A 27,350-nucleotide genomic window follows, 5' to 3' on the forward strand; every position below is an offset into this window, starting at 1 on the left:
CAAGTGTGAGACAGAAAGTATCTTGGCTGATGAAAACATGAGGGTCTATGAGCTACTTGACAAAAGATAGTACAGTGAGGGGAAATAAAAGGAAATCAGTTATAGCAGGTAATTATCATAGAATCTGCCAAAAAAAGATGCACCACATTAATTACCCATTTAGAAAAGGACTGTTAAAAACCACCGAGCAAATTGCTTTGATTCATGTTGAGTGTGTTGTGAAGAAACGCATATTTCAGCACTGAAAGCAGTGAGAAGGAAGGAGCTGTTAGTTACCAGTCATCAGCTGAGTCTCATAAACCCCCTGCCTGGTTTAATTTGCAGTGTAATCCTCTTAATTGCTCGCCTGTGATCCTGTTTTTAAGTCATACATTTCTTGATATACCAAGCAGTTAAACAGCTGTGTGAATTTGATCGTATTTGTGTAGACGGAATTCTAATGGCATATTGACAGTAGCTTATTCTCTGAATAATTACGAGCCAACATAAAACACATTTAGCGCCTCTAGCACATTCTCATTCCACTATTCCGTCAGTTACAGTGAACTTCAAAGTGTTTTCATGAGATTGCACACCCAATGGTAGGAATGTAGCTAGTGATAGCTGATTATAGAGAATAAGACTTGATGTGTGATGTAGCCTATACACAGTCTATCCATTTTTTAATTCACTTTTAATATTAGTGGCAGGTCATCATATTCCATCGTGACTTGGGGGTACCTGGTTTTCATTTACAAAATTGGCAAATGGCAAAAAAAGAAAAAGAGAGTTCCACACAATTACAGCCTGAGATTGAGGCATATCTACATTTTCCTCAATATGACAGAGGTCTGTTACTTTGCCAACATTGTGTTTTAGTGCATTTGAAATGTGGCTCCACTGTAATAATAATAACAAAGCCTATAAACATAATAGTTTCCTTCATCCATTAAGCCCAGTAATGTCAAAATGGCTCATATGGTGATTTTGACATTCCCATAAATGGTAAAGTGGTCTCTATTGGACACCACTGTATTTCAAAATAGTTTATTATACATTAATATTATTAATAGCAAATATATCAGCCTGAGAAATCTTTGCTGACCTTATCTGCATTACATGTCATCTACAACTCACGGGGGCTCTATGAAACACTGACCTCTTTAAATAATAAATGTCCTTTTAATAAGACTATACTATAAATAACTGCACATAAAAAAATGAAGTGTGTGGCACGAATAGATAAGAGAAATAAAATTAATTCAAAAACAGAAAGAGAAACTGTCAGAGATATCTCTTCGCCACCAAGTCTTAAGTAAGTAAGGCATACAAAGTTTTGCTCTGAAAAACTTCATTTGCAGGGGGGGGGATAATTCTGTATCTTTTCCAAACCAATATGCACACAATCACATGCTGACACAACTATGCTCGGAAAAATCTGTTCCACGTGCACACGTGCTTTGACGAGTGAGTGTGTTGGTGTTTGAACGCTGTTACTCTCACATGTTTGCCTCTTCCTCTAACTCGGCAATCCCACACACAGCTGCAGGTTTTATAAATTCTCCTTTGTCCAATTACCTCTGCCCACATTCAGTCGCTTTTCCCTCCTTGTTCGTCCATATTATTCTCATTTTCTCAGAGGAGTTGATTTGATGCAAAAATTAGACAAAATACAATTTTCATTTAGAAAAAAAAAGAGAATGGTACTGGGTCTGATACACATGGGAGCCACAGGGTGTGAGATATCTAAAGGGGCCCACATAAAAGAGATTTGGGTAAAAGTACAGTAAATAATAAGAATGACTGTTAACATGTGTCTCTTGATATATTTAAATTGTTTCCTGATAAACATTCATATAACACAAGCTGCAATATAGTTTAGGAAAGCTTTTCCAATTTCAAGCAGATAGAACAGTGAACCGCAGTAAGAAAAAGGAAGAAATTGTTATATTGTCATATATCAGGAATATCTGACTAAAACAGTAATAAGTATAATACATTTGACTCACAGCAAATGAAAAGCAGCATGAATTACTGATGTTGACTTTATCAACAGCTGAATAAAACATTATTTCAGTGCATGTAGTTATTAAATTAATCATAATCTTTGAGAAATGCACATTAACCTGAGCTCACAGCCCACACTGGGATTTGGTATTTGGTTATTGCTTCCTGAAAATCTGCCTTCATCTGAGTCAGCTACTGGCTGACTGTACCAAATTTCCCGTTTCAAACTAGAGGAATTGAATTAAATGTGCAGTATCTGCACATACAGAATATGGATGCATGTCAATGATGAATATTGTTTCCTGTCTGGTGGTAATAGAAAAGCATGAGAAGAAGAGCACACTACTTATAAAGGCACAATTGTTGGACTTTGAGCAATTTCTCTCAAGAAAATAAAAGTAGTTCTTGAGTAAGTGACTGAGATTTATAAGAACTGGGCAACTGCTTGAACACTAACATCAAACCAGAATCGATGCCTTTATTCCAAACCCAACCAGTCAAGCTGAGAAATATGGTCACAATCTCTGTTTCTGAATTATGGCCAGAAATGTGCTTGCTCTTTGTGGGAAGTGTAAGTGTCTCAAGATAATGTATTTTAAGATTTGGAGCTATACATATAAAAATTCCATTAAATTGAATTGAAAGGTGTTTTTTTTTTAGAAAAGCATAATGTCACAGTGTAGTTGACTTTTTACCTTTTGGATATAGCGTGTAATCCCATTGTTTTATCATATTAGACATTTGTGTGAACTTTTGTCATATTCTGGTTGTGTGTTTCTGACTTTTGTTGGAATTTCGTGACAACCAAATTCTAATCAGTTCATCCTTGAGTTAAATGTTAGTGCCGATTATGAAGAAATTCCCTTGAGGCACCCTTGAGATGTTGTGTTCACAAGGGAACACCGACATTGACCTTTGACTTTACCACCAAATCCTAATTGGCTCATTTTTTATTCTAATTCAGTGTTTTTACCAGATGTAATAAATTCCCTATGTGAATTCCTGATATATGTACAGTCATCTCACACCCCAAAACTTCATTGACTCATTGTGTGAGGCAGAAAGTCTTAGCCGGACACATCCCCTCCTCTCTTCATCCCTAATTACTACCATCTCGACTGTTTTGACAGAAAAATATGTGGAACTTTTCTTTTAGCTGTGGGAGGCTGTCCACCCACTCTCTTCCTGTAGTCGAGCAGGGGACTGTGGAGGTTGACCAAACACTTTACCCTCATTATTTACTGGAGAAAACAGTCAAGGCAAACATGTGGACAAAGACACACAGACGTGAGCTTGTTGATGATGGCCATCACTTCAAAACAAAAAAAGATTTGACATCGTAATTTGACATCCATATATCAAAGAAACCTTAAAAAATGTATTATAACTCATTTCCATATTTCCAAAGCACCACGTCAGACTGAGTTTCCCTCCAGGCAACTGAATCGCCTTGATTTTCTCAATAAAATCAGACATAATTCAAATTTTCACCAGCACGGCTGCAGCGGATGTGGTCAAAGTGATGACAGCGCAAAGACTGTGGGGCACTTTTGCTGGCTTCCCTTTTTCAAACTGGATCTTAAAAGCCGACATGTTCCCCTGCAGTGAGGCCGCGCAATTTGTCAGCATTGCTTGCAAGAGTTTGGGGTGGTACTGATCCTTTCAAGAGTCTGTTGATGTGCAATCTGCAGTTTAAAAGCAGAGCAGTCTCTGCACTGCGTGAATTCAACAAAAACAAAATATCCCAGTTTTGATATTTTGAATTTGAATTTTAAACTCTGTGATCTGGGGTGGAAAAGCTGTTTCCCTGATAGCTTTAAGTCCACGTTCCGATGTGTATAACATCCTTTTCAGGCCATACTAAATTATTAAACACAGACTTCACTGACCTCCCAGTTAATCATTCCTCATGCAATGGTTGCAACTGCTTCTCTTTGGTGGGTCATCTGATGTCAGAGGGTAGTGCTGATGCTACTCACGGCTCGTTTTGGCCAAAACTACTTGTGCAAAGAAATCCTCACCTTTGTTGGTACCATGCATGGCTTGCAAAAAAACATAATTTGGCTCCTCCCTCTCATCAATCCCAACAGTAATCCCAGTTGGGTTCACCCAGACTTTGACCTTACAGGCATACAGCCCAAAGGACAAGTTAGTGTACTATCTTATTATGTTATTATGTTATTTTCGTGATAATCATGATATTATTTTTGTATTGGTTAATTCTTTTCGGGGAGATTGTCTCATGGGCTGTATTTGGCCTGGAGCTTCCCAACCCCTGCCCTAAGATGTACACCCACACAAATACACAGATACCAGCTACTACAGAACATACAGACTCAGCTCAGCTCATCTCTTACATCTTGGTATTTATCAATCTTTTTTAATTATCTTGTCTCTTGTTTTTTTTTCTTCCTGTACATTTCTCTCATACTCTATTTGATCACATGGGATTGTTGCTGCTGCTGTCTTGGCGCCAGTACTGTTAAAATTTCATAAAGCGTGGCTGTGATTGATCGCTTGTATCTCCCTCTCACGATCACCCGTCTTCTCCCTCTTTGTAGTCCATTAGTTATGTAATGTTAGGTTAAAAACATCTTAACTTGCTGGTGATTAATTTACACATCCCCACATGATGATTTTTACCCCCCCTCTGCATCTTTTTCCTCCATTACCCATCCTTCCTGTGCAATGTATAATTTTCTGGGACAGATGCAGTTGGGTGGGGCTAAAAGGGAGGTCTGGCTGTCAGCTCCACTGTGCAGGCTGCTGACAGAGCTCGAACTGAAAGGTCAGAAGATGAATCTGCTGTGTCACGCAGACAGAAATATGAGCGATGCCTCTGTGGGCAGGGATAACATGCTCAAACTCACGGAGATGACGGAGATGCATGACCTGCTGCAAAATACAACACAAAAAAACAACACCGACTCAGAAAACCTGTTTGTCTCACCAAAGTAGGGAGGACCATACACTGCCTCATCTTAAAAAAGCTACTGTAACTCTCACTACTTGCAGATTCCTAACTTGATCCTAGTTCTAACTTTTGCTGTGAAGCCTGTATCAACAAGCATAGCTGACTAACATTACTGTAAGAAAACAATAGTTGTTGGTGAACCATTTACTGTGGTCAATTCTAAAGCCTGACTCATTTTGAGCCTTTCACAGACATATCAATATTGTGTTTATGTTTGCCGATGTATGTCAATATAAAACCTTTTATTTCACAGAGTAAAAAATGCAGAAAATATGTTTACATTTTACATAAATGTATGGTTATGTTCTTAATTATTTTTATTTGTAGTGATTTATCTTTTTGAGAACAGCATCTTAAGAATCATTGACATTTTTTTTTACCATATATCCAATTTTAATTATTCTACCTTCTCTTGTTACAATTGTCTTAGATTGTTCAACCTCCAAACTCCACGAAACAGTTTTTATTTTGTTATCGTAATTATCATTTTTTATTTACTCCTGTGGTTCGGAAAAAAACCTTTTTCTCAGCAGTGTTTTTCTTGTTAAAATTACCTTCATCGTGCAGCAAAGCATTTAACTGTTTTCACTTTCAAAAGGTTTTGTGTTACAATATCATCTAGTGCTTTTTGTATAAAGTTGTTTTACAACATTGTTATTGGTTTGCAGTCAAAGCACTGACTAATCTTTTAAAGTGTGTGGCAATACACAATTTCAAGGATTTCATCTTTAAACCTTAACATTTAGGAGTAGAATACGTTGTCCCTGTGAAAAAGTGTGAATGGCACTTAGCAAAAATCTCCACGCCTCACATGTCTACAACTTCAAATTGTTGTTACACTGATAGAATTGAAAGATCATGCACATAGACGAATACAAAAACACACACACACACACACACACACACACACACACACACACACACACACACACACACACACACACACACACACACACACACACACACACACACACACACACACACAGACCTCGGCAGAAAACACACTCATGCTCACACTTTGGTGTTAATGTGAAAGCCTCAACACCTCAGGGAGCCAGTGAACCCCAGATCCATCTGTCTCCAGACAGCAGTCCTCCATTAGCCACACACATAGTACTTTGTTAGAGACACACACACACAATGGTAATACACAATAACACACAATGGAGGGTGCACGGAAAAAAACGTTCACACACACTGCCACCAGAGAGACACAGAGCTTCACATATGATGCAGTCACTTATTTTGGTCAAATCCAAAGCGTTTTTTCTGAATTTGATCGTCTCTTTTCCCGGAGAACGACACGTAAGTGACAACACAAATTAACGAATGCAAATGCGAACACAAGACAGACTCACCTGCCACGTTCTCCAGCAGTGATGTTATAAAGGTGATTGGCAGCTCCATCAGCACAGGCCCTCAAGAGAGCTGGAGAGAGACAGAGCGACAGAGTGACACTTTGGTCTGTGTAAATGAAAGCAATTAGTTTTAAACGAGTACAACACCTCCTTTCATTGAGAGGAGACATTTCTACTCTTTTTTTTTTACAAGTTACTGTCGTGTGTGTGATCCAGTTCAGTCTGGTTTAAACAATGTGAAGCGTGAACAACGTGCTGGTTTGCACTGCTGCAGAGGTGAGTTTGGGGAAAAGGTGTGCTCTTTACTTTGTGCATCATCGTCTGCCTGGTGGCATGAAGGTGCAATTTTCTCCTCGCTCGGATAGGACGCACCATACTTTGTTAACAAATGAATTAAGAAGTGTGACCTGCAATTCACGTGTGCAGTTAGAAGGATTTACAAAGAAATGATTCTTAGAGCTTCGTACAGTTAGACGTGGTGTCCTTGGAGCCGTATCACACAAGTTACATCTTTCCAGTGCTATTTCTGATAAAGACGCTGTGTGCTCTCTAAATTCTCTTAATTCAATGGACAGGTTTCCTTTTTTGTGTCCAGAGTTCTGGTGAGGACACAGGGAAGGACACATATGAGTGCACTGACTTCGGGTGTTTTCACAGCTGAAAGTCTGAACCAAGGTTTGTGTCTTTGTTACATTGTTTACATTTGATCCGCTTTTGGTTTCACATCTCTATTCAGGGAGCGCACTTGAGACTTTTGTATGAAATACTTGGGCTGTGTCTCCCAATAGTTGACATTGATTGGTTTGTTGAACGGGCCTGCGTCTATCGTCAGCGTCCTGTCTTTCTCTTTGAATGGAGGAAATAAGGAACTGATTCAACTTGCAGTAATATTATTTCAGGTGCAGTAGTCAACATTAGTTTGAATGAGTCACATGAACGACCTTCTCATTCAAACGTTATATCGTCGTCGGTGATGGGCAAAGGCTGCAAACAAGAGCCTGGGCAACTGTTTTATCTTATTTAACCTCTTCTATTGTTTAATTCTGTCTCAACTTCCTGCAATTGGTCCGGAAGTCTGTGTTGTCACACAGCAAATAAACCGAACCAGGGTTCAGTTTGATCCAAACCAAGACCTCCTCTTTTGATCGGACTGAATTTTGGTACATGGTTCCAGGCTGTGGTCAGAGGCCCGTTTCACACCTGTCATTTTGGTTGGGACTAACCATATGACTGTGCGCTAATAAATTCAATATCACAATCATTCCAAAAGCTTTAGTTTGTGGTGCTGTTGATCAGTAAAGCATTGTATACAGATTTTCTTCTGTAAATTTGCCCATCCTCATTGATTTGAATAGAGCGGACGAAATAATAGAAACACCTATAAACACAACACAGTACAATTCGAGTGTACAACAAATTAAAACTTCCCAAATTATCATACAAATGAATCAGCAACTCTGTAACAAAGTTTCAACAAAAGCTGAACAATGAAACCTGTTGTATTGGTCTGCATTAGCATGAGCTGTGTGTTCCCAACTTGACAGAGCACAGAGGGAAACACAGAAACGGGTTTATAGAAGAAGGAAAAACATAACTGTGAGTCATTTAAACACAGCCCCGGATTGGACATGAACATCAGCATTTATTTATTTTTCTTCAATCAGTCCCTGCACAAATGGAAAGAGTTTGAACAAGGACAAAATTTATTAGAAGGAGAATACCTCTCTGCCATAGGAAACAAAACAAATCACGCAGACAGGTGAAGCATTACGGTTAAAAAAGGATTGACAGTTTAGAGGCAAAGGCAAGGAAAGAGCACTTATCTTTTGTGCCTTTAAAGACAGACAAATGAGGCGGTGATTTGCCATTCTTAAAATGGCATTCAAGTTCTCGGAAAATTAGATGCAAACTATTTGCAAATGTATGCTCTTTCGTGGCCTCCATTCTATTCAAATTGAGCAGCCTATTTTTTAAAGAGCCCTTTTCTGTTTGGGGCTGTTGTGGAGCACACAGGGGGAAAACTTCAAAGAGTGAGCTCTGTTTTTTCTACTTGAACCGAGTTTAAAACTAACTGAAGCTTGCACCAAAGAGACGGGTAACACTTGTACGCCTGTTTTGTTTTTGATGCTCGTTCTCGAAGGCTTTCATCCACGCGTCAGTTTCCAAAGACCACCGTTCGAGAGTGCACGTGCTTCTGTGCATGTCGTTGGTTTGGTTGCCTGCATAGATATTACCATTTGTTTGATTATCAGTGAAAAAATACATTAATAAGGCTTAATTGTGGCGACCAAACTCCACCCTGATTGACAAAAAACATTTTGCTTTTGACTTTAAGTTTATGTTTTTGTCGACTGTATCAGGTCATATCAGACTTTATTCATTTCTCCCCCTCCAATACACATGATACAGTACAGAAAGGACACTATTCATCTGTTACTTTTACTTAACAATGCTGTTCCCTCCATTCATCTAATGGAATCACACTATGCAGAACTCTGTGTCAGTAATGGTTCCTAACCGTGGCATTAAAAATGCATTGTGATGAAGAAATCCTGCATCACCCATTGTAAATATAACATATTCCAATTATATCATCAACCATCAAATCCACTTGGGGATGTTCTGTTACCTCATAACACTTCTTGGTATTATTCTGATATTCTCTTACAAATGATCGCATTCAACAACAACTGTAGTTAATTAAAAATGGTGTCAGCAAAAGCCAGCTGGTGTGCAGCAGGAGTAAAGCACACTATGCATGAACACTCACTCATTCAATACATTACAGGAAATAATAAATAGAAAGCTTCTGTGATGAAAATATTTGTTTCTAACTTTACGAAACTAAACTTTATCCAAGATATTTTAATCTAAAGCAACGGCTGAGTAATTCTCTCTCGTACTGAAGTGCAAACTCATTCAGTTTGTGTCGATATTAATAGATATTGAATACATAAAAGTTAAATAAATAAATAAACAGTTAATAGCTCTAATTACCCGAGCAAATTAAAGGGCCATTGACTTTTTCCTGCTTTAAACCATCATTATTATTTGGCCTTTAAAAATCAACTATGGGTCGAGTTGTTTACGTCACATCACACATCTCTTAATCCATTAGCATATGTGTTGAATGTAATAATCTGCAGAGTCACACCTACACTTCACATTCACTAGTCACAGATTCACACATTCACCATATTAGAGTTGGAGAGAAATGACGATTCTTACACAGAGAGAGGAATCGTTCTAAATCGAACTATCCTTGGCTTCAGTGCTCAAAAGGTGAGAGGATGCAGAAGCATTTGCATTGATGTAAATAATACACTTACATTCAAGGTACTGCTTTTATCCACCACCCGTACCACCTGCTGTTTATGCTTTGGCATCAAAAAATGATTGGAATGTAAATGACTCATTATCTCTGACAGAGTGCAAAGGCTGTGAAAGTCTTCGAATAACAACTTCTGGGAAAACAGAGAAACTCTCATTTAAGCTTAGTAGAGACAACTGTAAAGGCATCAGTCATTATTTGTGTATGAGAGACAGAGACACACACACACACTCACACAAACACAGAATAATTTTCATACTTTTAGATCAGTTACTTCTCTCCATTTTCTCTGTCTGCATGGTCGACCATCCACACACACACACACACGCAGCTCCAGGAAATCGGATGCGATTACACGCAGTGTGACACAAAACCTTACCATGTGAGGTTTGTCCTTGCCAATGCTTGTTTTATAAGCATTATGAACCTTCCAGTGCTGTATGGAAGCCAGTGATGACTTTCAATATTGCTTTTCTTTTGCACTTTAATTCTCCTGTTAAATTATGTCATGGTTTTCTGCAGCAGTTTATACTGGAGCCTCCTACCTTGGCTGAAATAAAAAAAGCTCTATGCTAATGTTAGATTTAAAATATTGCTGCTAAATCCCACAACAGAGGCGATGCAGTTCATTAATGAGGCAGCTATTACATAGAAACAACTACAATGATTTTTGCTTTAGTGACAAAAATACATTTTATTTTCAGTGTTTCTCATCAACATGCACTTTTTGTGTGCATTCTTGAGGTCAAACCAACATGGTGCATGCATTTTCTAGCTTATCACACATTTTTAATTATACACAAGATCTACGTGGGCCAGTGGTTAGCACTATGGCCTCGCAGCAGGCGTGGAAATCATGCAGAGGCACAACACAGAATAAAGGGGGACCCACATGGAGTACATTGGTCCACAGATGGTCCTTACGACAATCAGACTAAGGTGTTGCAATGTTGGGGAAAGAAAAAACAGCTGGATATGTGCTGATATTAGTTTTGTCAATTTGTTTACCCATAGTTTACCCAACTAATGTGCAATCCCTGTATCCTGTTTTATATGAATCAGTACTTTGTTTTGTATTTGATGACCCTGCTTTTTAAATCCCTGTCAAGCTCTTTCCTTCCCCCCCCCCTTGTGTTAGGGTTATCGATTGGCTCGCTTTAATAGTCTTCCCGTCTGCATGTCAAATAGTAAAGACTGTGATTCTCCTTTTATTTCAAGGCTGCTCTTCTTGACATTTACACCCCTCAAAATTCACATAGTTGAGGCTTTTTCAAAAGTTTATCTTCAGTCTCCATCTTTCTAGATTTCTCAACGTCCCGTTCATCTGCATCACTGTAAAGAGCAAAAGTGAGTAAACCTAACTTGAGGAAACATGATCTCTGCATCTGTTCTCCATTCACACACAGCGAAGACACAATTACTGTCATTCTCCTCCTGAAAACAATGAGTTGTCGGCTATTTGAAGTGTGCCACGATTGCGATGCGACGACTTAACCGACTCCTTCATCTGCTCGCTCACCTCGGAGCATTTCAGTTTGACGAACTCGACAGGGACTGCACATACGGAGACACGGCTGTGTGAATGGCGACGATGATCTGATGCGAGCCGAGCGGGGCCAGCAGAAAGTGTCAGAGGAGACGACCTTGTAAATCAACTAGCTATCATAATCCCTCCCTGCAGGGCTCTGAAATGAAACATGTCATTTCAGAGCTTTCGCTATTTTTTTTATCATCTGTGTCACTGCTGAATATGATGGAGAAAAGGTGCATGGAGACGTTCATGCACAAACACACACACACACACACACACATACGCTGCTGTGCGGGGTATTCTACTGAATGCCAGTATTGATGAGGTTAGCAATGAGTATTAATACCTGTCAGGTTAGGGCTTTGGTGCAGTGCAGGAGAGGGCAAACGGTCATGAAGAGCTGTGAAAAGATTATTATCCCCATTAAGATGCCGTGACGCCACTCCGCCATCTATCAGTCCACCCCCCCCCACACTCCGTCAGCCTGTCTCCAGATTCCTCCTGCTCTCTACACCTTGCCTTGAATTTGATTGATTTCCTGCACAAACATTTTATTTCTCTCTAGGCCCCTCTTACTCTTTACTCTTCCGCTCCATCCTTCTCTTTGTTATTCTAGGCGGCACAATTTTGCACAATTTCACTCTTTTCTCCTCCATTGACGGTCTCGATCCAATTTGCCTTTTAGCTCTTTTCAGATTTCTATCCCCCCGTTCTCCGAAAACTTCTGTCTTCAAACACTCGATACGGCTATTAGCTCTGAAATGTGTGCTTAAATTTAGTATAGCAAGTGTGTGGGTGTGGGTGTGCGTGCGTGTGCGTGTTGTGTGTTTATCCAACCAGCCTTGATTGCAAAGCTGATACTCGACTGACGAGGGTGATGTTCACAAACTTCAACTTCGGCAAGCTGCTCCGCATCAACAAATGATGAAATGAGGCACTTGTAGTAAACACGGGCCTGTTTTTTTCCCCGTTGTTGTCTTGTAGAGAGAGTCGCCTCCGCTGATTGCTTTATTGAACTGCTTGTTTGTGTCTTTTCACTGGGAGTAAGTGAAGGATCTGCAAGCTAATAAACGAGTAACCGATTGAGTGAACAAGTGACTGACTAGGTGTGGAAGTGGGGGACTGATGGACTTGATGAGTGAGCGGATGCGCGAGTGAGATAAGCAGCTTGATCCCACTTCACAACACTGCACTTGGCACCTGTGAATGAGCTTGACTTTGATCAGCGTTGCGCTCTTCCAGCCCACATTGCTCCTCTGCCTCCCTGCTGCTCCACTTCTCCCACAGATGATGAGGGGGCCCAGGGGCACCACATCAGAGAACCTGAGAGTACCGTGCGCATGTTTGTGTGTGGATGTCTGTGTCTGTCAGGGTGGAGACCTGGCTAGGAGGCCTCCAGGCGAACAACCATCCGGAGAGCGACACGCTACTCAGACACGCGCGCCGACATCTGTTTATCCAATAAACAACATCAAAATTACATGGCGAATCAAGTGAGGGGTGAAAAAACATGCTAGGAGCGTGTTTAACATCAAACTGTGGGAGAGTTGAGATCTGTCATTCACGCCCCAATCATCATCCTGTCAAAAAAGTTCTTCCAAGTGCAATGTGCACTGCTGCCGAGAGCCAAACTGATCTGAGCTTTCACATTTCTGACATCCTCACCAGAGCGACTTGCTCGTGGCGTTTCAGAAACTGCCCAGAATCTCTCTGAAACTTTTTCATAAGTCGCCTTGTCTAAATGTGGGCAAACGACCAAATCAGCCCTCTGACAGAGTGCATCTGATATTGCCGAATCACGCAGCTGGTTTGTTAGTTAATGTTCCTGTTCTACTGGTGAATATTGAATGTGATAACAAAAAATTCAACAATCAACAAAAGGACATGCAAAAGCCCCATAATTAATTTATGTAAAATGTAATCCCTAACCCACTTTGGAGAGCTGACCAAAATTATCAATCTGCAGACTTTGTCGAGGGTGAGCCACAATCAACCGAGCGTAAAAAGAATCTATTTCGAGCCTAATATGATGCAGGACAGTGGTGAACAGACAATTTAAACAGAACATTGAAAAACTGTCCTCAATTTAGATATTGTTTATTGCTCGCACTAAAAATAGAAGTGGGTGTTCCAATGCATTTCGAATCAAATTACAGCTGCAATTTTCTTCAGCAAAAAACAAGCAATGTGATTTTTTATAATATCGTTGAGAATCTATAGAAAACTACAGTGAGACTGATGAGATGTAGCATCAATCCAGACACTCTCTTTACATTAAACAGGTATTACATTCATTTTGATGCATGTTGTCGGTGTTTTTCTTTCTTTAAATTATATTTTCCCCCTTAATAGAGTACCCACAGAATCTTTATCTTGGGAAAGAAGGCACACCTTTGGTGTAAAATCAGATGAGGAAATTGCTCTGTCAAATGTCATTAAATATTTTTTCTTTAGCGAAAAGGCACGACCCGAGAGAGCAGCATGTATCTAACTGAGTGGCTGCTGTGCAGTGGAGATGGCTCAGGTGCCTCTTGGGTTTTGATAAGATATCAAAGCTGTGTTCATTAAAATTCAACCTAAAGTGATTTTAATCACAAGTTTGCCATCAAAGTTCCTCTGTGAAGTTACCGAGAAGTTTTTTTCATACATTTGTGTGACTCCATATTTGTTTGCTGTTATATGTTGAGAACGACTGATTAAAGACAACTGTTTTAACCCCCGTCCTTGATAATATGAATTTGTGCTTAACACTTGAGATAGCTTCAAGTTATTCTTGTCTGGTGAGGCACTCTTGCTGATTATTTTACACAGCTAAAAAACTAAAACAAATGTAGGACACAGATTGTCTACTTTAAAGTTTCAAACTCAGCTTTGGGTGTTTAATACATCACAGCCAGGGAGCTGCAATGCATCGTCACGTCTCATAAGCGACACCTCGTTTTTTTTCTCAATAAGCCTTTTGTGAATGTTTTTTTTCTGTATTTTTCTGAATTTCTGTTCCTCTTTTACTCTGATTAAGGGCCTTGGCGTATTCATGAAGCAGATGAAAACCAAATCCATTTCTATATCCTCTAGTTAACGACTGCAAAGAAAGAAGAAAAAAAAAAAGAAGCAGCTGTAATCTTTCCTGGGGACTTTCTAGTTTCATAAACTGCCAGCAAGCTTGTGACCGGCATCTTCAACAATAATCAGCGCCCTCTGGCATGAAGCTGCTGAAGTGGAGCCGTCCACAGAGCTGGTATTGTGCAACATGTACCATACATCTGAATATGAATGTAATGTATAGCTGATGAAATGATGTTGGCTTTTTTACACAGAAACACACATAAGAGTTGTGCATCCAGGTCTCCAGGACTGTACAGTACTTCCTATATGTCCATGTCCCAGACCATCACTTACCCACATTACTAAAGGACTGCAAGAGGCCTCATAGACGTAGGCAGCAGATCACAGTCTGTAGTGAAGGTAGACTTGTTAAGGGTTGACCGTTCTATCCATGTTCTGTCTGCTGAGTGTTGGGTACTTGATCCAGTCACACACTTTTGTTCCATTCATACTAAAATGAGCTACTGTCTGGCATTCAACGCATGTGACCTGATACCACATTCCATTCCATTGGTAGCAGCTGGAGCCTGCACAGTGGACACAGTCAGGAATGTTACAAACCTTTGGCTGCACGTGGACGTTCACATAGTGGTCCGTGCATTCCCTAGCAGACATGGGTGGATGATGACATGTGCGTCACAAGGACCATAGTGGACCCCAGCAGACTAGCGCACATGGAAACCATGGATTTGCTTTTAAAAGACACCCTCATTCTGAAAACAGAGCTATTGGGTGGACTGGGTTTGTCTATAATGACCTCCCTCGCTGAGTGGACTAGACACTGCCTGTGTTCACAGCATTTACCAAACTGTTATCTTTAGTGAATGTTTACACGAAAAGAGATGAGCAGGAATGGCCATCCTTGTCACCGAGAAACTTTAAAATGCTACAAATCATGGTTAATGAGAGCTAGGGAGTCCGACTTTGTTTTTCTGTCCAATGAGGTTCTTGGAATGTAAAATAATAATCAAAAAATATGTAAATGTGGGTTTTTCGCTCATTAAAATCCCAATTTTGAACAATGTCATCACTAATTATGACTAACTATTCCTGCTGTGGCCATCCATGCATGGTGGCGCTGCCCTAAAATCATAATTGTTTTAACTTTACGTCACCTCTTGTACTTCTCACTTCTTCGCTGATACCTACTGGGTATACATGGGTTTTTTAAAAGCATGTAAACCCACTGAAAGAGAAAACTGACTCCATTCCCATTGCCAGTAGAGGAGTTTGTCTTTCTGTTTTTCTCCCGCTGCGTCATGTTCAACATCACAAACCCACAGAAATCCGAGGTGCTCTCTCACCTCGCTTTCTGCCTACGGGCTGAATTAGCCAATTCACCAAGACGTCTCGTTTCCATCACCGCCGATGGGAGCCAGAGACAATTAAAACCTGTGTCTACTGCAGAGTCATTTGACCGTGGGAGGGAATGCAGATCGCATCAATTCCCATTGCAGACGAAAGCCAGATGTTAGCAGGTGTTAGTTGGTTTATTGTCCATGAAAAAAGGGGCTTGAGTTGAAGTGGCCCCGGTATTTGAATGGTAAATCATTAAGCTAGAAAAAAAGGTGATTTTATTCGGTATATTTGAACAGAGTATGGATTAGAAGTCAGAATGTCGGAGACCAAATAGGGCTCCTGGAAAGCCACTGTGTAATTGGAACACTGCTCCAAATATCTATGATAAGAACAAACTTTATTGTTTAGTGCTGAGGAAGCTGATGACCTATGAAAATCACTTTTCAGATCACGCAGCTGCAGAAGTCATTAAATAAATAAATAAAACTCACCCTTGAAGAAGGCAAAATTATTTTCTACAAAAAAAATTATAGAAACCATAACTTCATTAAAACACACGTCATAGGAAATGTGGGCAGCAGGTGGGGGAGTGACATGGCAGCAATTCAGATTTTGCACATTGATGCCTACACAGAGCACAAAACAACACAGGATCAGACTCTGGGTGCAAACCAGTGCAGATGGGATGTAAGTGATATGAGGAGGGTGCGTTTGATCTGTGTCAGACATCTACCTTTACTCCACAGCATGTGCAGGTAGCTCACATCCAGCGGCTGGTTGAGAATGATCAGACAGATCTTGAGCGTGCCTGAAAAGGGGCAGAAGAAAAAAAAGAGCAAACCCATGAATGATAAATAATTAGACGGTTGATGGAGTGTAACAGTCAGACAGCAGAAACTGTAAAGACCTGATTATTTACATGTTCATAGCGAAAAAACCTTTTAAATCCAGATTGTAGGTCGCTGTTTGTGGCACTGAATGTGCTAATTAAGGAGCATAATTAATGCAAAGCCGTGATAATAAGGGCATTATTATGCTCCACATGGAGAGCGGGAAAAGAGGATTACAAACGGAAAACATTTCAAACGAGTCTCGGTTTCATCAGAGTTCAAATCGTTTTCCACTAGACCCAGTGAGGCTGCAAGTGGTTCGCATTGGAACATCAGAGGATGAAAATAACCTATAACCGGTAGTTAAGTACATGAACTCTTCTTGACCATGACCTTTTCCTTTAATATTTACTGTATAAAAAAGGGGAAATCCGTCATCTCATCTGTGCTCGATACTTTGCCCTCGGTGACACAGCATCTGTAGCTTCTCTCCTTCCTCTCAGCGCACCTCCACGTCTCTGTGCCAAAACTCTCGGTCCCCGTCATCGATTTATCATTTCATAAATCTATTTCCTCCTGTAACCCCCCGCATCCATCTTGCTTTTAGCTTTTCTTTGTGCTCTGCTGCTGATGCAGATCCCCTGACTAATGCCTCAGGACTGTCAATTTTCTATTTGCAGGGGATGAAAAATTAAATTACCGGAGACTCTGCATTGATTGACAAAATTGAAACACAGAGCTGCTCGAAAAACAGCCTTAAATGGACCAAAGACCAAAGCACAACCTTTCTTCCCCTTCACATTCACACTTCGCCATCACATTGCCTGCTCATTTATCTTTTCATGTCTGCTGTATGAATGATTCTCATCCAATTTTTTAAGTTGCAGTGCCATATGCAAGCTTAAGAAACACTCCATGATTGCAATTGCCCCTTCCCTCTCTCCTAAACTGTATTTATGTAAATTCATCCAAACTGGGTCCCAGTTTCAAGGCAGCACGAGAGGGCATCTATTAAGGCATGCCAGGTAGAAGCAACAGGGAAAGAGAAATAATCAGAATGTAATTCTGGTTTCTCGGAATTCTCTTTTCAAAAAGTGTATCACCTTGTGTCCTGAAAAACTCAAGTGTAAAAGAGAGAATTTTAGCTTTGCCAAAAAGGTTTGGAGGAAAAAAAAGTCCTTTGGGTGTGTGACTTTGTGGCGGCGGCTTGATGTTATTAAAAAATTCACATCACTTGGAAGGTCATTTCCAAGCGAAAGTCAACCCCAGACTGGTGTGGTTAAAGGAAGAGGGTAAGAAGGGGGGGATAAAGGGGAGACAGAGGAGGAGGTAAAGAAAGGAGAACACATGGAAGGGTAGGAGGGGGGGCGGGTGGAGTAGATTTGTCAGTCTTGTCTCCTAATTGGCTGGATGTGTACAGAGAACCAAAACACAAACTCAACCAGCCGTGACTTTTCAGATAACCCTTGGTCGTAAAAGTGCACACACACACACACACACACACACACACACACACACACACACACACACACACACACACACACACACACACACACACACACACACACACACACACACACACACACACACACACACACACACACACACTGTTCAGCCTTTTGTGCACCCTCTTCAAAGAAATGTCACCTTGGGATTTTTTTATAAAGTGCCAGACAGCATAAATATCACAAACACACACACACACAGGCAAAATCCAAGAACATAGGTAAACTAACACATAATATATTCCAAAAATATACATTTGTATTGAGTGGTGAATGCCAACTGTGCACACTAGGTGTTTTAAAATGCATATATCCAGGGGCTGTTTTTATATTCTCCTTTGAGAGTCTAGATAAGCAGTTCCTTCAAGGGATTAAAATAAAGAAGACACAGAAATGCACTCTAAACTGATCTAACAGGGGACAAGTGTTTCATATTGCAAAGAGATTTTTAAAAAATGGACAATTCAGGGAATCTCATACTGATCTTCCTTGATAGCAGGTGGCAGATTAATGGAAAAAATTATATCATCAGGGCGACATATCAGATTTGTGATTTGGGGATTATTTACACGACCTGTGAAATCTTCAGAATAAATCTCGGATTTGAACAGTGACCAGTGTAGCCGATAACGCTTGGCTCACACATTTAAGCAAACATTTGTCTCAATGGATGCTTCACAACAGCTGATATCAGCAGTGAGTGCCTCTTGACTGATGTTGGCCTTTGGGGTTATTGATTTTCCAGCTGAACAAGCAGTTCTGTGTTCCCACTCTGCACAAATCACACACACGCCAGAATTTATACCAGCATATGTACATGTACAAGAAGCGCGATTACAGTAGCCTTTGTAGTTTAACGGGATTATTGTAGTGATTTAAAACATTCCACAAGAATCAATGGAGACAGGAGAGGAAAGGGGGAAGCAAAAAAAGAAGAATGCAATGCAGTACAATGCAACATATACTATCATAAATATATGGTTAATAATGTAGTACTAAAAAGCCTATAGAGTCCCTCCAGTAATACTCACAGGCATTATGTTCATCATGTTCCTTAAAATGAAGTGTGAGCTGTGATTGGTAGCCGGCCCTCTGCAGCCTCAAGTCAGCACAAGTGAGGGTCAAAGCAGATCAATGGAGAATCATGAGCACATTGTTTGATTGACACGCCGCCCCGAGCAAATGTCAAACAATAAATCTTCACGCCAGCGCAAACAACGACTGATAAATCGTAAAATGAAGGAGTCATAAACAAAGTATTTATCAACGTAGGGCTGCTCTTTTTGTCAAATGGTGGTTTTGCTTTTGTCAAATCAAACATTTTGATTAAATACTAATTAAGATTAGAATTATTTAGCTTCATCACCTTCATTTGTAACCGTCATTTTTGATAATTCCACACTCAAATTAAACATCTCCTACTGTAGAAAATGAGATTATAAATAATCAAATATTCAAAATATCTGCTTTAAATCATGTTTTCTTGACTTCCGTATTTTTGTGAAATATGGTCACCTCCTTCAGCTACAACCCTACAGCTGCTCCATAGCGTTGTCTCCATGGCTGCTGCCAAGGCAAAACACATTGCTGTCATAATTTCCCTTAAACACCATCACCCAGCCCCTAATAGATGTCTGCAGTCCCAATCAATCCCAGTCAAATCTCCACGAGGTCTGGTAGTGACGGAAAGGGAGACTGCTCCTTTTCCTCCTCCTGATATTTCAGTTTCCTTATTCCACTCTTGCTGTCCCAGCTGTCCCATCACCCACTGCCCTGAAGTCCCTGCTGGTCTCCCAGTCTCTTGCCATGCACGTTCCTGTGTCTGGCCCTGAAACATACTGGCACTGTACCGGTCTACCCCAAGGGTCCAGCAGCTCAGAGGGAGTGAGTTGAAATGAGGGACATTGCTATTCCCGCATTGGACCAGGTTTTCGCAACACTGTGCACACCAACGCACCTAGAAGATCCAGGGATTCAAACCAGAATTCAGCCGTAGCATTTTGGTTCCAATTCGAACCATCTGTTCGGCTCACTTTAGCACAGATTTACCATCGCATTTACTGGTGAGTTTTAGCGGGGCACAGTAGCAGGAAGATGTTAACCGTGGTAAGCCTGACTACGCATCACTCAAACCCGACAGACCCGAACCAGCCTGTTCTTGCTAGAGCTCAAGAAAATAGTATGAGAGAGGAGATTTAAAACTATATTGAGATGCGTTTCGGGTTCTTAAAGCCATATATATCTTCCTATTGGTATCAAAATGTCAAATAAAACACCAGAGGAAGTGTAAAATATGGAGCCTTTAAATCACTTTGACAGCACTAACATAAATCAGTTCTTGGCATAGACCAAAGCATTCAACGGCCAATATTTTCTCTCTGGTGTTGTGTTTTTCATGTGAATCATCAATGAATGTCGGAAAAACAGACAACGAGAAGACAAGATTTTTCGTGTTTAACTAGAATACAACTTGACATCGGATTCTTCAGCTGTTCAAACAGTGGCTGGTTCAGAGAAAGCAGCAAAACCAAATAACAATTCTTTGTAAAAATAAAACCACATAAAAGAGGAGATTCTTCTGGGACGTAAATGCCACAGATACGTCTCTAAACAGCTCACAGTATTCTTATTGTATTAAAGGTTTATGAACCTGCCTTTTCTGTGTGAATGCTGTGGAACCTCTAAAACATTTCATGGAAATAAATGATGTAGGTGTTTCTGCGTTCCAAGACAGACATAAGAGACGGAGGTAACTACATGCGCCCGCTGTCTGCTTTACGGGCCAAAACTGATATATACGATTCCCTTGACCTTTTCCTCTCTGTAAAACCTGCCCTTAGGCTCACATCAGCTTTCCACACTCATACACACATCACCATGGAGGTCACATATACTTTGAGAGCGGTGGCTAAAGCCAGCTGCAACCAGCTTCCTCCTCAAGGCTGCAGGGCAGACAGCGCTGACCATCTGGAGCATCTTATTAGTTTTTTCCATCAACAGATACTGAGTATGTTGGATCATCGCTGGGGAAATTAATCATCCAACAGAAACTAGATATGTGCACAAAGAAGAAATGTACCAGACTGATTTTTTTAGTCAAATCAGATTACATGCAAACACACAGCTGAGGGTCAGTGATTTCCCCCCCCCAAAAAAATCACATCACAATCTTTTTAACACATAATCACAGTCCAGGATCTGAACTGTGATATTTCTTCCCAATTACATAAAGAATATCTGGACTCAAATATGGATTTATGGATAAAACATGAACCAATTCTAGTGACAGAAAGCCAATACCAGAGGGCAGCAGGCAGTCCAAAGGTGTCAACTCTTTATCCATGGCAAGGATCCACAGCAGCTCGTCTTCAATCAGCTGACAAACCCTCGACTGAAAACAAATGGAAACACAATGTTACTTCTTTTTTTATTTAAATCATTTTTCAATTTGGTTCCTTTATTCTTATTCCAGGAAAAATATTGACCCTAAAACAAGAAGACTGAATGCAAAACACTGAAAAGAAACACAAGAGCTTCATATCACTAAGTTTTGATCCACAAAATGCATGTGAGGAAAAAAGAGAAAAACGTGTTTTCTCGTAGTCCTTCATCAAATCATCTTGTGTTGTCTTTTTAGTTTACGATGATATCAGACAGGAAACAAAAGCAGCAAATGCTCACACTGGACTAGATGATAAATAGATGATAGATTGCAGCTTTAACTGACACAATACATTGCTCATGATGATAATAATATGAACAAAAAGGCTTGTCGGTACAGTTGTCATGCTCCAAAACCCTAAAGCAGCGAATTTTATTACAAAAACAATTAGCACTTAAACAATTAGGTAATTAACTGATCCGTCAGATAACAGAAAACTAATCTACAACTGTTTATGATCAATGATTAATAGTCTGAGTGATTTATCAAACAGAAAATGGAATTAAGCTGGAGCGTATAGAGCTTCTTTTTTTTTGGTCAAATGTCATCATAAATCTAATATTTTCGGGGTTTTGACTGTATGGACTCTAAAATCATAATGGAGGTCAAAATAATAAAAAAAGGACTTACATTAATCAAGACATTAACTGGAATGTTCATTAACAAAAATAATCCCTATAAATTATTAGTACGCAGGGATCGAAATTATAATCATTCACTGCATTAATTGGAGTTTTATTCAGTTTTATGGTCAACTAAGGTGAAAGTGACAGCGTGTGAAACCTTTTTGACAAACTACAAATGTCTAAATGAAGGACACATTGAGGGTTGCAAATTAAGTTCATATTTCTTAGAACTTATATGACATATGAAGGATCTGCAAACAACTTGTTCATGCAGAAAGAGGCTATAGGTATTGTGTTAAATAAATCTAACTCTTTACTAGACTTTCAGTTAAACATGCTATGAATTAGCCACTTTGAAAACTAGAGAATTAAACAAACATACAGCACCTTGCTCGTCTTCAAGGCAGCTGAGCAGAGCAGACCACGATCAAGAAAGAGAGGTCGGTATGTAGATACTGGTCAGTTATAAATTAACTTTGGTTGACCTTTTTAAAAAACAGGTTACACCTCCTGTCACAGCTGCATCTGCAAGTTAAAAACTGGTAAATCATTAAACTGGTGAAGAGCCACTTCACTACATGTCCTTGATTGGTAAAATATATTATTATGACATTTTATGAATAGGCTACTATCATTTGTACAACTGTAACTGTATGTTTGAATGGTGGACTATGCTGACTAATGTTTCTATTGTTGTAAACTACATTTCTATTGTTATAGCTTACAACACATATGCCATAATGCAGGAAAACAGAAGTTTTTGAATGTGTGCTATATAAAAGAAATAGTGCAAATAAAAGAGCAGTGAGTTGGTAATGGACCGGAAATGTAATGTTACATCGGATCACCTGCTGTGACGATGGAAACCTGTTCAAATGAACCCTGTTTCAAGTTTTCCAGCTTTACCTGTGAGTGCATTAGGTTTCAACAATAAAGGTCGACTGTAATTTAATAGAACTGGAGTCAAAACAAGATTTAGTGAATGAGAGTGATTTCAGAAACAGCCCTTGAGTCTCAAGCCGTTTTCAGACATGACCTATACGGAGTTAACCCACATTTTGCCTTTCACACATGCACATCACAGCAGGAGGTTCTCTGCACACACGCGTTCACAACAGCATCACATCCTCTGCATTTCTTCCGGTGAGAGATGGAGCAGCTGGGTGCAGCACACCGGGACCGGAAGCGACATATTAACTCCGCTGCGGAGACCACGTGACAACACGTCGTCGGGTCTCATCACCGCAAACTCTCTTGACATCTTCGCCTGTGTCTTCTACGCAATAGTTTTCTTTTATAGTTATTTTCTTTTTCATTTTTGCATCTGACGTGTGTTAGAAGCATCATCAATGATGATGAGGCGCTTTGCCTCCGCGATGTTTTCTTTTAAGTCTTTAAACAACGTTGCTATTTCAAACACTTTCAAGCTCATTTAACCTGAAACCCATCGTGACACACACGAGACAGCACCGCCCCTCGGAGACCGGACTGTGCGTCATCCTCACCGGCTCTTCATTCAGCTTCGCCCCGCTGTGACCACCCTTCAACGCCGCTGTGTGCGAATGGACCGCACCGCTTCACGTCGTTCCCCGGTAAAAAAACCGTATTATTCTGACACGAAACAACCCGCACACCAACGCGCCGATTCACCCCCAACAAGCGACTTCACCCTTCAAAGCTCTTTAAAGCTGTCATCGCTGGATTTTGTAAATATTTCAGGAAAAATGTACACAGTGAAACCACTTCCGCCATGTGCAGATGTAAACAGTCGACGACAGCTCAGACAGAAGAGGGGCAGGAGAGAGGTGGGGATTTAGTTATGGGGACACCTAGAGGCTCAAAGTGGAAGTGGCTTTATTCTCGCACATGGCAGCAGCTCTCACTCCGTCTCATCCGTTTTTTTTAAAGAGGCTCCAGGGCTCTCGAGCAAATTGAGGACTAGTTAAATTTCACTTCATGTCTCATTCACAGGAAATGATCTTAATACGTGAGTGGGTATTCCAATCACTGCTCTCACTCCTCACTGTAAATATCGTTGTCGGGCCCCATCGAAACACAGACAGCGAACAGATGTCTGCTGTTTCCCATCAAATCCACCACATCTGACATTCTGCCAATATGAGGAATAAAAAAAAATCTTGTAAATCAGCTCCTCCTCGACTAATGTGGTTGTGTTTAATGGGTTAGAGACTCTAAAATATTTAAATCGTAAGTTTCTAGATTAACCAGTTGGAGGAACTTTTATGGAAGGATACTCTCTTAATGTTTAATTCTAATTTAGTTCAGTGGCACATGAATAATCAGACCATTAAATGCTTCACTGACCCCACCTACACACCAGGTTATTAAGCGTCTCGACGAAAGGCAGCGGGGTGGATGATCCGGGATCTCTTAACCTATCTCACTCTACTGTCTGAAAGGTGGGATGTAAAAAAAAAACTGAAAATATATAATTTAATATAATCCGACTGACGTAAAAATTACATTAAATTATTATCAATTGGGCTGAGAAATCCCTGCAAACCACGGCTGCAGCTACTTTTAAAGACACAGAGGTAAAGTTCTCTATATTTTATTCTGGTTGATTATCAGAGTGGTGTCGCATTCATATGGTGAGAATGTTTGTGAAATTTTAAAATAACTTTGTCGGATGTTGAGTGTTGGTGTTTTTCTGAAAATAAGACTACAAATGACATTTATTTAATAACTGTACACATACTTTACCATAGAATGTGAATTTGTTGCAATTTCATGCTTCTACTACACTATATTTTGGAGGTAAATACTGTATTTCTTTACTCCACTCCTGTATTATATATATATATATATATATATATATATATTCTTCAGTAGGGCTGTAACGATTCTCAAACCGAGACCAAAATCGCAGTCCAAACGCCCCAGGTTTTGTGACCCGATTCCAAAACACGGAATTGTGACATGTCTCCCTGCCCAACCCCACACTCTGCTACAGCCTGTGGAGCTCTCATCAGGTGACGCCTGGGCCACACTGGTTCTGCTGGCTGGCTCCAGACATGCGCCCTCTTAGAACTCTGTCTGGTACAGTTCACAGATCTTTTTTGCTACGACATCAGTGATGGATCCTAAGAGTCCAGTGGAGGAGGAGTGGATTTTCTCCATCAGGATGTGCTGAGCGTTGCCCTGTCTCACCGTCCCCCTGATCGACAGGACCACTTTCTTTCTGGTGGAGAGTGAGAATGGGAATTGAACGTGCAGGGAGGGCAGGAGTTTGGACGCCTGGTCCTCGATGGCTTTTGGCAGCCCAGCAGCCATTATGCTGAGCTGCTGGGAGGGGATGTTGAGGCAGGTGTCCTGCGGAGGATGCCAGAAGCCGTGCAGAACGCTGGGTACCACCTGTAGCTCCACCTCTTGTGGACCCTAGAGTTTAGGGTTGAGGGGCCGCTGCTGCTGCTTCTCTTTCAGGAGCTTGTTGTGCTTCTGAGCCTCATTGATGACCTTGGGATCTCTGTAGGGTTCAGTCATTCAAAGTTTGTTTTAAAATCAATTCACAACAGCACAGATAGAGAACGATGCTTACCCTGTGCGCACGTTGCATAAGGCTATATTTACGCTATAGATACTATATTTTCCCTGCTCTCTCTCTCTCTCTCTCTCTCTCTCTCTCTCTCTCTCTCTCTCTCTCTCTCTCTCTCTCTCTCACTCCCTGATGCTGTATGCTTGAGATGTCTTCCGACAGCAGCAGAAAACAGTGTAATGTGAGAAACAAAATGTCTCTCAAGGTGAATCCACTCTCGAGGCTCATTAAAACAAATGCTCTCTCATCAGTCAGCACTTACGCCGTCTCGCAGACAGACTGCACATGCAAAAAAAAAAAAGGAATCACGTACACACCCGATGCACAGTTTTGCACTGACATGTAAAGGCTACACGCCGCACGCACGGCCGTGCCCGGATGCACAGGGAAGTCATTCGTTCTGTGGACATGCATTATAAATACTCCTATGAATAAATTCCTGGATGAGTGCTGAGTGGATATTTATTTATTTATTTATTGATTTTACAAGGCCGCCCCACCGGGATGTTTGAATCAGATCGCTCTCTTTCTCTCTGCATGTGGCTAACAAGCTCCCCCTATCCATTAATGTTTCTAATATTTCATATGTACTTATTTTCCCCCTGTGTCCTTTCACACGTTTCTCTCTGTTTTTATAACGTTCCTCTTCCGTTTCTAATCATTCCGGCATCATGTGCGGTTTGGCTCCACGTCTCTGCTCCTCTCTTACTCTATTAAGAATCCCCGTATATAATATTTTTTCCCCTCGCTATTCAAGAGGAGGTCAATAGTGAGCAAGAGAAATTGGGTCACTTGTGGAAATACAAAAAGAGTGAAGATTAGAATGCAGCCACTTGTTTTGAGGCAGGGACGGAGGTTAATTACACGGCAATGAATCAAATGGGAGATTTATGAACATGTGGAGGGTTAAACTATTTGAGTGGCTGCTGAATTAGTCATCGCAGCCTCTGCTTCTGCCGAGTGCCGTGCAGCCACACATTGTTCAAGTCCACGGATGTTTATTTTAATATTTACTGCGGATCCAATATTATGCCAAACACATCAAGCTGAATCGTGAATATTTAGAATATTTCCATTTCATTGGAAAAGTACATCATGTAAACATCATAAAGTTTTGATGAAGAGCTGGAACTCATATAGAATATATACTCTATGCTTACGTGATAATGTAAGTCAGGGTGAACTTAAATGATTTACAGTCCATAAAGTTTCTTTAAAGGCCCCGTACTTTTCCCAGTTTGAATCCTGGGTCCTGGTGCCAATCCCAGCTGACATTTGGCGAGAGGTGGGTTACGCCCTGGATGGGTCGCCAGTACATCACCGGACCAACATACAAATAGAAACAATTAACCTGACCTGCATGTCTTCGGACTGTTGGAGGAAGCCAGAGAAAACCCACACATACAGAAAGGCCCCTGACTGAACCAGGATTCGAACCAAGAACCTTATTGCTGTGAGGCGACAGTTCGAACCACTGTATATTTTCATTTCATCTCATTTTCTTTGTGGTTGTGCATGAAATGAGAAGATTGATACCACTCTTTGACAAGGATCAGGTTAAAACAGGTAGCCAAGCTCTCTAATTAACACGTTATATTCATATCTTTGCAGGGCTGCGTTTGTGGGAGTACTTCTTGACTGGGCGCTGGGACTTCCTGGTGTCTTGTCGGCACTCTTGGCAGTCACTGAAGTTACACCTTGTGTGTATTTTTGGACGGATTAAATAAATATGATATAACATGTCAGTTTATGAACTTCACAAGTGCTTGTTGGTGGATTTTTAGCCCTTAGACAGAGCTGTTCCTCC

At 40.6% G+C, this 27,350-nt stretch overlaps 1 protein-coding gene across 2 annotated transcripts in view; it reads right to left on the reverse strand.

Annotated features, from left to right (window-relative positions):
- The window catches only part of tpk1 (thiamin pyrophosphokinase 1), a 72,027-nt gene extending 48,268 nt beyond the window's left edge, over nucleotides 1–23,759 (reverse strand). The window contains exons 1-5 of one of the 2 annotated variants that reach the window (XM_047337839.1): nucleotides 23,493–23,759; nucleotides 22,375–22,512; nucleotides 21,220–21,310; nucleotides 16,318–16,392; nucleotides 6,319–6,388 (exon numbers count right to left, since the gene is read on the reverse strand). In XM_047337839.1, coding sequence (XP_047193795.1) covers nucleotides 6,319–6,388; nucleotides 16,318–16,392; nucleotides 21,220–21,262 — 188 coding nt within the window. In that variant the 5' untranslated portion in view covers nucleotides 21,263–21,310; nucleotides 22,375–22,512; nucleotides 23,493–23,759. The remainder of the gene's footprint in view (nucleotides 1–6,318; nucleotides 6,389–16,317; nucleotides 16,393–21,219; nucleotides 21,311–22,374; nucleotides 22,513–23,492) is intronic. The other variant, XM_035142162.2, reaches the window with a different exon arrangement.
- Nucleotides 23,760–27,350: the final 3,591 nt, after the last annotated feature.

Source organism: Hippoglossus stenolepis, chromosome 19 (assembly GCF_022539355.2).
Source record: "Hippoglossus stenolepis isolate QCI-W04-F060 chromosome 19, HSTE1.2, whole genome shotgun sequence".
Taxonomy (NCBI): domain Eukaryota; kingdom Metazoa; phylum Chordata; class Actinopteri; order Pleuronectiformes; family Pleuronectidae; genus Hippoglossus; species Hippoglossus stenolepis.